We start from the raw sequence: 15,595 nt of genomic DNA on the forward strand, positions 1-15,595 counted from the left end.
TTACCATATGAGATTTCTGACAAGTCCTTAAACACAATTTACCTCTCCTACATCACAAAAATCATTACAAACCTTAAAAAGATTTGCACGAAAAATAATCTGTATGCAGTATTCATAAATAATTTTAAAATCATAAATTTTCTAAATTCTGGCAAAGATAAAACCCCAGTTACTCGCCAAAGAGTGGTCTATCAAATACCATGCGATTGTGGCAAATATTATGGAAGTAGAACACACCAGAATTTAGAAAAGCGCATACAACAGCATAACGATGATATAGTCAAAGCTCTAAATTCTAATATTTCCACTGTTTCATTTGATTCTGGATTAGGCAGCCATATTTTTGAAAACCCTAGCCACAATATACTTTTTGATGAATCCGCCCTTATTAGCAACGACCTAGGCATAAAGCAGGTAGTCCGAGAATGAATTGAAATCAAATTTAAGATTAATAATATTATTTCCTTAAATAGGGACTCGGGGGAATATACACTAAATGCTCTATAAACAAATTTAATTAAAAATGATCTTACAAAATATTTTAAAAAGCCAATAGGCATTAACACAGAACCGATCACAAAAGACCTTTGAGGTTAGCTACCAAAAAGGCTGGATTAGCAATAAGAACGTGTTTTAAATTATTTTTCTTTCATCTCATTGAATCACCTTGTTTTACCTTACTATTTACCAGTCCTGGTTGAACTTCGCTGAAGTAATGATGCTAGGACTGCTTTGAAAAATTTTAATTTTAGGTTTTATTGGTCGCATGTTGTTGTGAGTCTTTTTTCTTTTATATATTTTTGTCTTGCTGAGGACGGCCCTTGGACATAGGGCCGAAATATTCATTCAAATTATTTCCACTGTCTTGCAAAAAGATTTCCCTATTGTTCTTCGTGCCTTCGCTGTTTGCTTCTTTTTCAGTCATATGGTGCCACGGAGCCCCAATTGTGGTCCATATTACTGAGCCCCAATTATTGTCCACATAGTCTAAATTACGATTTATCCTTTTGAGATACAAAAGAATCCAATATGCTTAAAATGTAACTCAGCATTTTATATATATAAAAAATGAATTCAATGAGTTTTAGATATTTAAGAGCAATCATTCTCAAAGAGCGCCACTGGAGCGGCAATACCTGCTATTATTATGATTATTGTAACCATCGTTGTGTCCCAACTTACAGGGTATATATGACACTTTTTCGGTAATTAATATTATTCCCGTAAAGAGCTCTCTAAGAAGTCTTTTGTCCATTTGGAATATTTGCGGGTTTGTATTAAGTCTATAGTACAAATTATACTATGTGCTTTGTCCATTTGAGATATTTGCGGGTTTGTACATAAAATATACCAAGTTATTTACCAAAAATGAGTCCACATTATTCAGATCAGGCTTGCGCACAGGAGCTTCTTTGGAGAGGACGAATCAGGGGTAGGGTGGACGACAGATTAAAAGCAAAACAAATTACATGGCAAAAAAAGTTTAATTTTAAATATTGTAGAAATTCGAGATTTATGGAGAAGCGTACGGCAATAAACCCCAACCACATGAGAAAGCCGGATTCAGATCCACAATGCAGGTTTCCCTCGTTATATTAAATTTATAGTATAAAGAACCGTTTCTTTAAAAAGCTTCAAACCTTGCCCAGGATGTCCAAGAAAATGTGAGCTTTATTTGAACTTTTTTCTTTGCCAAGCCTCTGTGGGTACGGTCTTACCATCACCCGAATTGAAACATACATAACGCTAGAATATTGTTTAGTAGGAATTGTAGGATTTTCCCCATGCAGCCGCAACTAAAAAAGTTGAGATCTATGGCAGAAACAATAGAAGTGTAAATGCTGACCTGAAAATTACCATCCTTTGTGACGTAATTTAGAATTAAAACGTCCATCGGTTAGTCATGAAAGAATTCGAAGTGTCTTTGGTAATTATACGGCTGTTTATTGAACGGCAGGTGGATATTGCTGCGGGTACTACACCGAGGAAGTTGCATGACGATGGTAGTTTTCATTGCCAACTTACTGACCCATGACTTTCTCTCCTCCATTCAAACCATGAGGAACAAGCTATTTGATTAGTCTAGCTTACGTACTAAGATGTTGTACCTGCTCTTTGCTATAGGATTTGTAACTGTTAGCTGTGTTTCTAATAATACCGAGAGCGAGTAAGTGAGCATTCATATGTCAGACGTGGTAGACCAAAAGCTGCTCTATACTTTCTTTCGAGAACTTTTGGTAAAATTCTACTTTAGCTGCTTTTGGCTACCTTGAAAAGGGGTTGGGTTAGGAAAATGAGACTTTCGAGGATGGGTCTACGGGCTAAAGTATGTCCCGGGAAGTTATTTTGAAGTACCTACCTCCACTCCTTCTTCATCTCGAGGGCCGTGAAATTTGCCTACAGAAATTTTGAATTGCCTACAGACCTATTAAAATTTTTACAAAACAATATTTTACCTTAATTTTCACTTATCAGTTTCTTTTTCTCTGGGTTTGTTCCTGACAATGCAATTCCTGTTATTTGAGTAGAATTTTAAGCAATTTTTATCAATTTTTTTTTTCAAGATTTAGGAAATGTATTTGCACATCTTTAAAACCTTATAAATTGGGATTGAGCAAAGTTGGGAAGCTGAAAACAAATTTGTTGTACTTCATTTAAGCAGAAGATCTATTTTGCAAGGTTTCACTTATATAGCACATCTTTTTAAAGGTCATCAAAGGTCAGGACCCTCTAGGGGGAGAAGAAGTGGAGGTAGGTACTTCAAAATACCTTCCCAATACATACTTTAGCCTGTAGACCCATCTCTGAAAGTTTTCCTAGCCCTTTTCAAGATAGCCAAAAGTAGCTGAAGTAGAATTCTACCCAACTTTTTTTATGGAGGGGGTGCCCACCCTGGAAGGGGTTTGTCCACCCTGGAGAGGAGGAGGTGGCCACCCTTACTTCTTTCTACGCCAATGATCATTTATCCTTTTAAAAAAAATTACCACTAAAATTGAAAACATTAAAATAATATAGTGATGCTATCTTTGAAAATGCGTAGTTGATTTGATGAAGTAGGTTGTCTTGGAAAATTTATCTCGATCCTTTCTATCTGTAAAGGACGCCTTCTGAGCAAAATTTGAGTTATACAAGTCAAACTTTCAGAAATAGAATGAATGAGGCCTGAAAAAAGCGTAGTAAAAGCTTTTTTACCCTTTGTTAATTCCCAGTTTGTAAGGTTTCGAAGATTCGAGAAAGGTGTCGGAAATTTGAAAGTAAATCATATTATGACTTCAAATTTTTTTTAAATAATTGGAATTGTCATTTCAAAATCTAGAGTAAAAGAAAAAGTAACTCAAATCAAAAGCAATGAAAATATTTGTGTTGCCGAATTGGAGACAGGTATGTTTTTCTACCCAATTCACTAGGTTTCAGAAATAGGGAAGTAGTAGGGAAAGGAGTTTGATAGCACCCTCCTAGGAAATATAATTTGGCCGGCAGATTTATGCCTGAAAGGCTCATCTGCCTAACTCAACTAATTTCGAAGATAGCCAAAAATTCACTATTCAGAATTTCACCTTTAACTGGAATGCAAAAAGAAAAACAAACAAAGACAGAAAATGGAAATACTCGGGACCTTTTTTATGGTCCTTACTGGGTCTTTTCTTAGCTCTTTCGACAAACTATTTTTTTTCCGCAGCCTCTTTATTTGTAGCTGACGGAATTATTTTCTGAAAAGATTTCTAGGCTTTATCTTTTTTGTCAGTATCTTTATCTCTTTCAATGCTTTTCACTCCTGTCTGAGGTTCCATTCATGTCCCCTATTACTACTACTAACAATTCACCACAGTACTAGGCCACCCGAGGCAAAAATAGCCTGGTATGCTCCCACCTCACATTATTTCCAACCTACGAAGATTCCACTTCCATTAATTTAATTAAAAAAACTTTCCGAAAAAGGAGTTTTTCAAAGAAAAGTAAAGAGCCATATTAACTTTATGATCAACAGAAATAATTTCCTATAATAATTCAAACTCATAGGGACCAGAAATTACTAAACAAGAATAAATGAAACCAAAGCAAACAGAAATTAAATTAGAATAACAAATACGAATAACAAACATAGGAAACAAACATACAACAGGTACTAATACAAACAAGTAAATAAATCTTAAAACGAGTAAAATTTAAATTAAATATTCGAGTGAACATAAAACGAACAAAAATCGCTACAAATAAGAGTTTGGTAACTGTCCCCACCCCCTGCCCTAACTGTAAAAGTCTAAAGCCTACTGCATCATTTGTGTTTTATTGAAAACTATATGTGTTTTGAACAGTCGTTGGAAAGAATTAACAAAATTCAACTGAATATTTGATACATAGTGATGCTAATTGCCGAAAGCTCAGCAATTCAAGATATTATTTCATTGTAATTTTTATTTGTATTTTGAATGTTGTAAGTACACAAGAAGAAATATTTGTAATATGATTCGTTTTCAGTAAAGCGCAAATGACGCAGCAAGCTTAAGACATTTACAGTTAGAGCAGGGGTAAGGGTGCAGTTACCAAACACTCATTTGTAATGAATTTCTTCCGTTTTAAGTTTTATTTGAATATTCAATTTATGTTTTATTCGTTTAAAAAAAAAAATTATTCATTTATATTAGTAACTGTTGTATGTTTGTTTCCTATAATTGGTTCGTTTTTTTTCATTTTGGGTTACATTTTTCTTTAAAAGTAATTTCCGGTTGTTTTGAGTTTGAATTATTGTAGTAATTTATTTCTGCTAATCTTAAAATTAATATGGCTCTTTAATTTTCTTTGAAAAACTTCGTCAAAAAGATTTTTTTTTTTAATTACTTTCTGTTCGTTTTTGATTGCAAAAGTTTCAAGTTTTTGAACATTCTCCATTCCAACATCAAAGTATCAAAATATCAAACCAGTATCCTTTTATTTGCAGCCGCAATAGTAGTAGCGTAGCAGTAGTAGTGGTCCTGTAATTTTCAAGTTAATACCCTTACCTGTTCCTAAAATATTGCAGATAGGCCTTTTGTATAACTTGGATACAGATAGTTTCTTTTGATGTAGCTGAAAATGCCCCTCAACATTTCTCGAAATTTAGCCTCAATATCCTTAGCCTTTTCGAATATATCCAGCATTAATATTCCCCTCTTTCCCAATGACAAATTTTGCATTTAAAAAAAGGGACAAATTGCATAATTTGTATTCCTTGCCCCGGGGGATATGGGGGGTATGGCATCCCCATAGACATAGATATTAGACTTTGTTACTAGTTCGAATGAAATATTCATTTAAGATCTGTATCAGTTTGAAGGGGAGTATATAAAACGGTAAGAGGGGGGGGCGTACACTTGGTTCCTTTTTCAACATTTCTCTCAATATACTTTTAAAGTTTCTGATGTAGGCTATACCCTTAGACGACCTTAGATCTTGTTGTTGTGTCCTTTTGACCACCCTTCTGTATATAGTGTCTTTTATTTTGTTTGAAACCCTGCTTGACATTTTCTTAAAGTTTTACTTTAATATTCTTAGCCTTTTGGAAACTAAGGACCAAACATATCCCCTTTTGCTAGTAACCAACCTTTTATATAAGCCATGGGTAGCTTATATAACTTACCACACTTACCCCACGGGCTGTGGTGGGTTATGTCATTCTTGGAGATATTAAATAAAAAAAACAAGTTTTTTTAACTGAAAGTAAGGAACGACGTTAAAACTTAAAACGAACAGAAATTATTCCGTATATGAAGGGGGCTGTCCCCTCCTCAACGCCTCGCTCTTTACGCTAAAGTTTTTTTATTGTTTAAAAAAATAGAGTTGTGAGAAAGTCAAACTTTAGCGTAAGGAGCGAGGCGTTGAGGAGGGGACAGCCCCTTCATATACGGAATAATTTCTGTTCGTTTTAAGTTTTAACGTCGTTCCTTACTTTCAGTTAAAAAAACTTGTTTTTTTTATTTAATTTTTGAACGTTTTTGAATTAATGCAGGTTTTGATTTTGGCTCACCGTACATGAATAATTAAAACAAAATTTGCATATTATATTTGGTTAAATGGCTTTCTCGAAACTTGTTTAATTTTATTTACGAACGTTTTTATTAGTAATAAATATACGTAACTTAGAATTAACTTGCGTAACGAACTTCTATATTCATAAATTTTTAACACGTATACTAGGGGGTTCACCCCCTAGTCAATACCCTGCTCTTTAAACTATAGTTCGAATTTTTTTTCCAGTTCTTTAAAAATGACCTCTTAATCACAATCAGTTGATCAGTTGAAAAACTTGTTTTTTTATTTAATTCCTGATCTTTTTCTTTAATAATGCTGGGAAATCCGGCGCCCCCTTCATAGCAATGTCCCTTCCCCCATGAAAACTTCCTTCATAAAAAGATCCTTCCATATAGCCCCCGCCCCTCGCCGTCCCCCACCGACCAGAAAAAATCTCCTCGGAAAAAGTCTGTATACTTCCCAATAACCAAAACTATATGTTAACATTGAGTAAAGTTCATAACTTTCAGCCCTCCCCCTGGGGACTTCGGGGGATCCATTCATCCTAAAAGACATTTTTATCATATTTTCGACCATGCTGAACAAAATGGCTATCTCAAAATTCTAATCGGGTGACTTTGGGAAAAAAACGAGTGTGGGAGGGGGCCTAATCGCCCTCCATTTTATTTTGGTCACTTAATAAGAACACTAGAGCTTTTAATTTCCGTTCCAATGAGCCCTCCCACTATTTTCTAGGACCACTGGGTCGATACGATCACCCCTGGTAAAAAAAAAACAAAAAAAAAAAAAAAAACAAACAAAAAAATAAACACGCATCCGTGATCTTTCTTCTGGCAAAAAATGGAAAATTCCACATTTTTGTAGATAGGAGCTTGAAACCTCTACAGTAGAGTTCTCTGATACGTTGAATATGATGGTGTGATTTTCATTAATGTTCTATAGCTTTTAGGGGGTCTTTCCCCCTTTTTTCGAAAATCAACCAAATTTTCTCAGGCACTTAACTTTTGATGGGTAAGATTAAATTTAATGAAACTTATATATTTGAAATCAGAATTAAAATCTGATTTTTTGATGTATCTATTGGTATCAAAATCCCGTTTTTTAGAGTTTCGGTTACCATTGAGCCGGGTCGCTCCTTACTTACAGTTCGTTACCACGAACTGTTTGATATTTGTTTGACTTTTCGACTATTTTGAGCAGGCAATTACAGCTAGCTATTCCAAAATTTTGGTCAGATATCTTTGGAGGGAGGGAATATAACGAGGGAATGGGAGAGGAACTGATTGTCCTTCGAACACTTTTAACATCTTCTTCAACATGTCCTGAAAATTTAAACTTAATACCCTCAGCTGTTCTTGTGATATTGCAGATACATCTTTTTGATAAACAGGATGCACATAGTATCTTTTATATTTATTTTAATATGTCACTCAGCAGTATTAATATCTCCAAGAGGGCATTACCCCCACCATACAAGAGGCCCATCAAACAGAAGCCCGCCAAACAAGAGGTCCACCATACAAGCGAACCCGTATCTGCATTTAATAAGAGTCGTAATATATTCCTGGAAACAATTTTTCTAAACGAAAGAACTGATATTACTTTAAGCGGCCCTATAGAACATCATTGTAGTGGACATTCTTATCTCAAATTTTGCGATAAGGATTCTCGGCCTGTCGCAGAGTACTTGTCGTCCAATAATAGAAATGACTTAAATATAATGTCTAATAAAGGAAGTTCTGACATGAATTCTAATAAAAAATTGGATGAGATCTTTTTGTACTCTAATGGTATCGACCCGATTATTGATTAATGATTATTGATAACTGCTTGTGATATATCTGAGTTTCGTTTAACAACTATGTTGCTCAATAATTGAAGAGAGTTTGAAGTGACATTATGTCTTACAAACGAAGTTTTGATATGGATTCTAATAAACAATTGAATGATATCTTATTGTACTCTAATGGTATTGACTCGATTATTGATTATTGACTATTAATAATTGACTATGACTGCAACAGACCAGGTGTCATTATTATAATGTAATGGGCCTGTGCATATCAGTTTTCCATTACCGAAATTGTGCATGAGTTTGGACCCCACACATTCTCATCCAGGGCCCCGAGTCCCCATACAATTCCCCCTCCAGGGCCCCGACCACCCACACCCCCTCCAGGGTCCCAACCCCTCTCCAGCCCCCCTAACGGTTCCAACAACACCCCAGTTTTTTGCCCCCACTTTTTTTTTTCCGAGAATGAAAAAAGAAATTGAAATGCAATCTGGTGCACATAGTTTATAGATTTTTTTCATATGCGGCCACCCCACGGGTATTCTATGGTTGGGCATTGATAATACTTGGTTTATTCTATGTTTTCGATCATTATTCATTATGTATTGGAAGGATAAACACATAACTCTTATTTTTAAAAAGTAAAATGAATTATTTCAAGAAAATATTTCTATATGAAAGAGTTGTCGTAGCTTTGAATGCTGACAAGGACAAATATTTGAATTGCGAAAACCACTAATGGCGACATAACTGGAAATGTATGCAAGTGCTGTTGTGGTAGTGAGAGATTGAATTTCTTTGGAGAATCGAAAAAATTCAATGGCCATAGTGTTAATTATGCTAGAGTCAAACTTCCAGAGATCGTAGGGCTTAAAGATAATACAATCCTAAAGCTAATAGTTGATGACAAGCACCAACTTCCTGTTTGTCGTTTGGGTACCACTCTACCTGTTGATGCATCATATCAACTTTTTTTGTGGTATTACCAGTCAACGGAACGTAAAAGCAAGACGAGCGTACTCTATCATCAATATCATAAATCATATCATGTCTTTGTGTCCGAACTATAACCTGTGTAAAAATAATGTGGTGATAGCAAGGCCGTATCCCGGGGGGGGGGTTACCCGGTTTGAACCCCCCCCCCCCCGAAATTTTTGACCGAGTCGAAAATAAGTCGACAATTAGTAAAACCTAGGTAAAAATCAGTAAAATCAGTCAAAAACTGAGTCAAAAGTTAGTAAACCCCCCCCCCCGAAAAAAAATCCTGGATCCGCCCTTGGGTGATAGCCAGTGTAATCCAGAGCAAAATTAAAAGGGTATGGGCAGATAACAGCGCCAATGAAATTAAAGACGACTCGATGAAAAGCAGAGCATCACTGAACGTTAATAGTATCACTGATAGTTTACCATTAGATATCATCATTGAACCGATTAGTAGCACTGATGAAAAAGCGAAGATGAAATACTTCAAGAAAATATGTGCACGTAATAGAGTTATCATAGTATTGAATGCTGACAAAGACAAATATTTGAAGTATGAAACAAGCACTAATGGTGAAACCATTGGACATGTTTGTGTGCATTGTCGTGGCAGTGAGAGATTAAATTTCTTTGGACTACAGAAAAAATTCATCATTACTGTTGCTAGATATACTAGAATGAAACTCCCACAGATAATATTGTTTAAACATATTGCATACCTAAAAGTAATAGTTGACAACAAGGGTCAATTTCTTGTTCTTTGTGCGGGTAAAACGTTGCCTCTTGATAAATCATATCGCCGTCTTTCTGTTATGAGCCTTAAACGGAACGTAAAAAGAATACAGGCATACTGCTGAACCGATGCCTTAAAACATATCATGTCGCAGTGTCAGAATTGTTACCTGTGTAAAAATAACATGGTAATAGATGGTGAAATTTCCGGCAAAATAAAAAGGGCATTGGCAGATAATATCATCATGAAAAATAATGACAATTCTAAGAAAAACAAAGCATCGGTGAATGTTGCTAGTATCATCGAAAGTTTACCGTCCGATACAGTCAACGAAAACAATATCACCAATAATGAAACGTGAGTTACGATTGTACCTGAAACCATGCTAAAAGTCTAGTATGACCCCAAAATGGAATAAAGACTTTGCTTTGAAATAGCTTTACGGGGTTTGAGAGACTCAATTCCCTGATTACATGTGATTCTTGTATGTTTGCATTTTCAAGACAGTGAGAGATTCAATTTCTTTGGACTACCGAAAGAAATCATCATTACTGATGGTGGATATACTAGAATAAAACTCCCAGAGATGATATTGTTTAAACATATTGCATACCTAAAAGTAATTGTTGACAACAAGGGTCAATTTCTTGTTCTTTGTGCGGGTAACACGTTACCTCTTGATAAATCATATCGCCATCTTTCAGGTATGAGCATTAAACGGAAGTTAAAAAGAATACAGGCATACTGCTGAACCTATGTCATAAAACATATCATGTCTCAGTGTCAGAATTACTACCTGTGTAAAAAAGGGCATTTGCAGATAATATCACTATGGAAATCAATGACAATTCTAAGAAAAACAAAGCATCGGTGAATGTTACTAGTATCATCGAAAGTTTACCATCCGATACAGTCAACGAAAATAATATTACCAATAAATAAACGTGATTTGCGATTGTACCTGAAACCATGCTAAAAGTCTAGTATGACCCCAAAATGGAATTAAGACTTTGAGTTAGGTTCGTTTGGGTTCAGTAAGCGTGCGCGCACGCTTAATAAGCCCAAACGAACCTAACTCAAAATCCGTTAACATATTGTAACCTAAATGAGCGCGAAGTATAGAAAAAAAAATTGGAAAAGGGAACAGTGCCTCTCAAACCGTGTAAAACTTTTAAAGGATACATGAATTATTGATTTACTAAAAAAATTCTTCGTTTTTTTAATGAATGTCAAGTAGAGAAAAGGGTCACATGGAATCAGGGAATTGAGTCTCTTAAACCCCGTAAATTACTTATTTAACAGAAAATCTTCGTATTTTCTGTAATGAATGCCAAATAAAGAAAAAATCAATGTGGAATCATGGAACCTAGTTTCTCAAATCTCCGTAAAGCTCTTGTAAAGGATACAGGAATTATTTGTTTAACTGGAAATCTTTGTTTTTTAATGAACGCCAAGTAAAGAAAAAATACGATATGGACTCAGGGAGCAGAGTCTCTCTAACTCCATAAAGTTCTTTTAAATGATACGAAAATTATTTTTTTAGTCTTCATTTTTTTATTTAATGAACGCCAAGTAAAGAAAAACAGATGGTAGCAGGGAACAGAGTCTCTAAAACCCCGTAAAGCTCTTTTGATGGGTACAAGAATTATTTATTTAACAGAAAATCTTCCTATTTTTTTAATGAACGCCAAGGAAATAAAAAAAAGCCATATGGAATCCGGAACAGAATCTCTCAAATCTCCATAAACCTCTCTTAAAGGATACAAGAATTATTTATTTTACAGAAAATCTTCGTTTTATAATGAAGGCTAGGTAAAAAAAAGCACACATGGAATCATGGAACCATAGTCTCTCAAACCTCGTAAAGCTCTTTTAAAGTATACAAGAATTATTTATTTGACAAAAGATCTTCGTTTTTTAATGAATGCCAAATCATAGGCAGCGCGCTAGCGCTGCCTAAGTAAAGAACGATGTGGGCACAATGTGTTTTTTTCTCCGTACCCGGGCACTTTGTATCGAAGGGGTTGTCGTAGAAACTTCGAAAAGGGCTCATTCAATTGGAAACTGGAGTTGCTAGTGCCATTTTTAATAGTCAAACTGATTGGAGGGCAACTAGCCCCCCCCCCCCACGCCCCTCATTTCTCCAAACACATCCAATCAAAATTTTGAGATAGCCATTCTGTTCAGCGTAGTTGATTTCCAGATAGACAATATGTTTTTGAGGAGGACACTCCCCCACAACCATCGGGGCATGGGTTTTAAGTAATGCCCTGAGGGCATATAAGAACGATGTTGACACAATGTACTATTTATCTTTTTTCCTTTATAGCAGGGCACTTCATATGGAAGGGGTCGTCGTAGACACATCAAAAGGGGCTCATACGATAGGAAATTGAGAGTTCTAGTGCCCATTTTAATAGTCGAAAGTGATTGGAGGGCAACTTACCCATCCCCCCACGCCCATCATTCCCCCAAACACATCCAATCAAAATTTTGAGATAGACATTTTGTTCAGCGTAGTTGATTTCCATATAGAAAATATGTTGTTGAGGAGGACACTCCCCCACAACCCTCAGGGTAAGGCTTTTAAGTTATGCCCTCGGGCTATATAAGGTTTTTATAGGAGGCGTTGTCGTAGAAGCTTCAAAACAGGCTCATTCGATTGGAAATTCGAAGGGCTAGTACCTTTTTTAATATTCGAAACTGATTGGAGGGCAACTAACCCCCCCCCCCGCCCATCGTTCCCCCAGACACATCCAATCAAAATTTTGAGATAACCATTTTGTCCAGCGTAGTTGATTTCCTAATAGAAAATATGTTTTGAGAAGGACACTCCCCCACAACCGTCAGGGCAAGGGTTTCAAGTTATTCCCTGGTGGGACATAAATTTTTTATTGAATGCTTTGTTGTAGAAACTTAATAACAGGCACATTCGATTGTAAATTCAAAGGGCTGGTGCCCTTTTTAATAGTCAAAAGTAATTGGCGGGCAACTAGCCCCCCCCCCCCACGCCCATCATCTCCCCAAACGCATCCAATCAAAATTTTGAGATAGACATTTTGTTCAGTATAGATGATTTCCAGATAGAAAATATGTTTTGAGGATGACATTCCTCCAGAGCCCTCAGGGCAAGGGTTTTAAGCTATGCCCTGGGGGCATATTAGGTTTTTAAAGAAGGCGTTGTCGTAGAAACTTCAAAAGAAGCTCATTCAATTGAAATTCAAAGGGCTAGTGCCCTTTTTAATAGTCGTAAGTGATTGGAGGGCAACTAGCCCCCCCCCCCCCTACGGCCGTCATTCCCCCAAACACATCCAATAGAAATTTTGAGATAGCTATTTTGTTCAGCGCAGTTGATTTCTAGATAGAAAATATATTTTTGAGGAGGAAACTCCCCCACAACCCTCAGGGCAAGGATTATAAGTTATGCCGGGGGGGCATATAAGGTTTTTTTTATTGAAATCTTTGTCGCAGAAACTTGAAAAAATGCTAATTCGATTTAAAATTCAAAGCTTTAGTACCCTTCTTAATATTCGAGAGTGATTTGAGGGCAACTAAACCCCCTATCACACCCACCTTTTCCCCAAACACATCCAATCAAAATTTTTAGATAGCTATTTTGTTCAACGTAGTTGAAAGTTTTGGAAATTAGGTCTTTAAGGATGACAACCCCCCCCCCCCCATTGCCCTCAGGGCAAGGGTTGTAAGTTATGCTCATGGGCATATACAATTTTTAATGAAAGGTAACTAGCCCCCCCCCACGCCCATCCTTCCCCCAAACACATCCACTCAAAATTTTGAGATAGACATTTTGTTCAGCCTAGTTGATTTCCAGATAGAAAATATGTTTTGAGGAGGAAACTTCCCCACAACCCTCTGGGCAAGGGTTTTAAGTTGTGTCCTGGGGGCATAAGGTTTTCATAGAAGGCGTTGTCGTAGAAACTTAAAAAGGGACTCATTTGATTGGAACTTCAAAGGGTTAGTGCCCTTTTAATAGTCAAAAGTGATTTGAGGGCAAATAGCCCCCCCCCCCCCCGCCCATCATTCCAGCAAACACATCCAATCAAATTTTGAGATAGCCATTTTGATCAGCGTAGTTGATTTCCAGATAGAAAATATGTTTTTAAGGAGGACACTCCCCACCAACCCTCAGGGCAAGGGATTTAAGTTATGCCCTCGGGGCAAAAAAGGTTTCTATAGACGGCGTTGTCGTAGAAACTTCAAAACAGGCTCATTCGATTGGAAATTCAAAGGGCTAGTGCTCTTTTTAATAGTCGAAAGTGATTGGAGGGCACCTAGCCCCCCCCCCCCCCCCACCATTCCCCCAAACTTATCAAATCAAAATTTTGAGATAGCCATTTTGTTCAGCGCAGGTTAGTTGATTTCCAGGTAGAAAATATGTTAAAGAGCAAATTTTGAAAATATGTAAAAAAAAATATGTTTCCAGATAGAAAATATGTAGTGTAAATTTTGTTCTGGCCTTGGGAAGGCATAGGGGTTTTGCGCCCAACTTATGTTAATTTCTACTCGTTTTGGGTTTGACTCGGTTATTTATTGTAATTTCTGTTCGTTTTGGGTTTCATTTATTTATCGATGCTGATTTGCGGTAGTTTCACGCTTGGTAGATTATTTGATTTTTTTTCTAATTTTTTGTTTAATGAAGTTCTTTACTTTTCTTTGAAAAACTTATTTTGTGGAAAAAGTTTTTTTTAATTAATAATGATAAAAACCGCATGGAATCATGGAACAGTCTCTCGAACCTCGTAAAGGTCTTTTAAAGGATACGAGAATTATTTATTTTTTAAAATCTTCGGTTTTTTAATGAACACCAAGTAAAGAAAAAACCCAAATGGAATCATGGAACAGAGTCTCTCAAAACCCTTAAAGCTCTTTTAAAGAATAGGATAATTATTTAATTAACAGAGAATCTTCGTTTTTTTCAAATGAACGCCAAGTAAAGAAAAAACCCCACATGGGATCAGGGAACAAAGTCTCTCAAACCACGTGATGCTCTTTTAAAGGATACAATAATTATTTAATTAACCGCAAATCTTCGTTTTTCTAAATGAACGTCAAGTAAAGAAAAAATCCATATGGAATCAGGGAGGGATTTGAGCAAAGTATTTGATATCACGCACAAAAAAACAAGCATCGTCTTATGACGTCCTTCCAAGAATATCAAACAGTTCGTGGTAACGAACTGTAAGTAAGGAGCGACCCGGCTCAATGATAACCGAAACTCTAAAAAACGGGATTTTGATACCAATAGATACATCAAAAGAATCAAATTTTAATTCTGATTTCAAATATATAAGTTTCATTAACTTTAATCTTACCCATCAAAAGTTACGTGCCTGAGAAAATTTGGTTGATTTTCGAAAAAAGGGGAAGAGACCCCCTAAAAATTATAGAACCTTAATGAAAATCACACCATCATATTCAGCGTATCAGAAAACCCTACTGTAGAGGTTTCAAGCTCCTATCTACAAAAATGTGGAATTTTCCATTTTTTGCCTGAAGAAATATCACGGATGCGTGTTTATTTGTTTGTGTTTGTTTTTTTTTTTTTTTTTTTTTTTTTTTCCCAGGGGTGTTCGTATAGAACCAGTTGTACGAGAATATGGTGGCAGGGCTCATTGGAACGGAAATTAAAAGTTCTAGTGTCCTTTTTAAGTGACCAAAAAAAATGGAGGGCAACTAGGCCCCCTCCCACGATCATTTTTTTCCCAAAGTCACCCGATCAAAATTTTGAGATAGCCATTTTGTTCAGCATGGTCGAAAATATGATAAAAATGTCTTTTAGGATGACTTGATCCCCCAAAGTCCCCAGGGGGAGGGCTGAAAGTTATGAACTTTACTCAATGTTAACATATAGTATTGGTTATTGGGAAGTATACAGACTTTTTCAGAGGAGATTTTTTCTGGTAGGTGGGGGAAGGAGAGGGTCGGGGGCTATATGGAAGGATCGTTCCAGGACGGAAGCTTACCTGGGGGAAGGGACCGTGCGCGGACGGGGGCGCCGGATTTCCCAGCATTATTAAAGAAAAAGATCAGGAATTAAATAAAAAAAAACAAGTTTTTCA

General features: G+C 36.2%; 1 protein-coding gene across 1 annotated transcript in view; it reads left to right on the forward strand.

Annotated features, from left to right (window-relative positions):
• The first annotated feature begins 2,036 nt into the window (after nucleotides 1–2,036).
• The window catches only part of LOC148949259 (uncharacterized), a 65,842-nt gene continuing 52,283 nt past the window's right edge, over nucleotides 2,037–15,595 (forward strand). Inside the window, exon 1 of the mRNA XM_089092895.1 lies at nucleotides 2,037–2,167. Within this exon, the coding sequence (XP_088949021.1) occupies nucleotides 2,100–2,167 (68 nt within the window). The 5' untranslated portion in view covers nucleotides 2,037–2,099. The remainder of the gene's footprint in view (nucleotides 2,168–15,595) is intronic.

The sequence above is a fragment of the Artemia sp. Qi Xiang Cuo genome, chromosome 8 (genome assembly GCF_049724085.1).
Source record: "Artemia sp. Qi Xiang Cuo chromosome 8, ASM4972408v1, whole genome shotgun sequence".
Taxonomy (NCBI): domain Eukaryota; kingdom Metazoa; phylum Arthropoda; class Branchiopoda; order Anostraca; family Artemiidae; genus Artemia; species Artemia sp. Qi Xiang Cuo.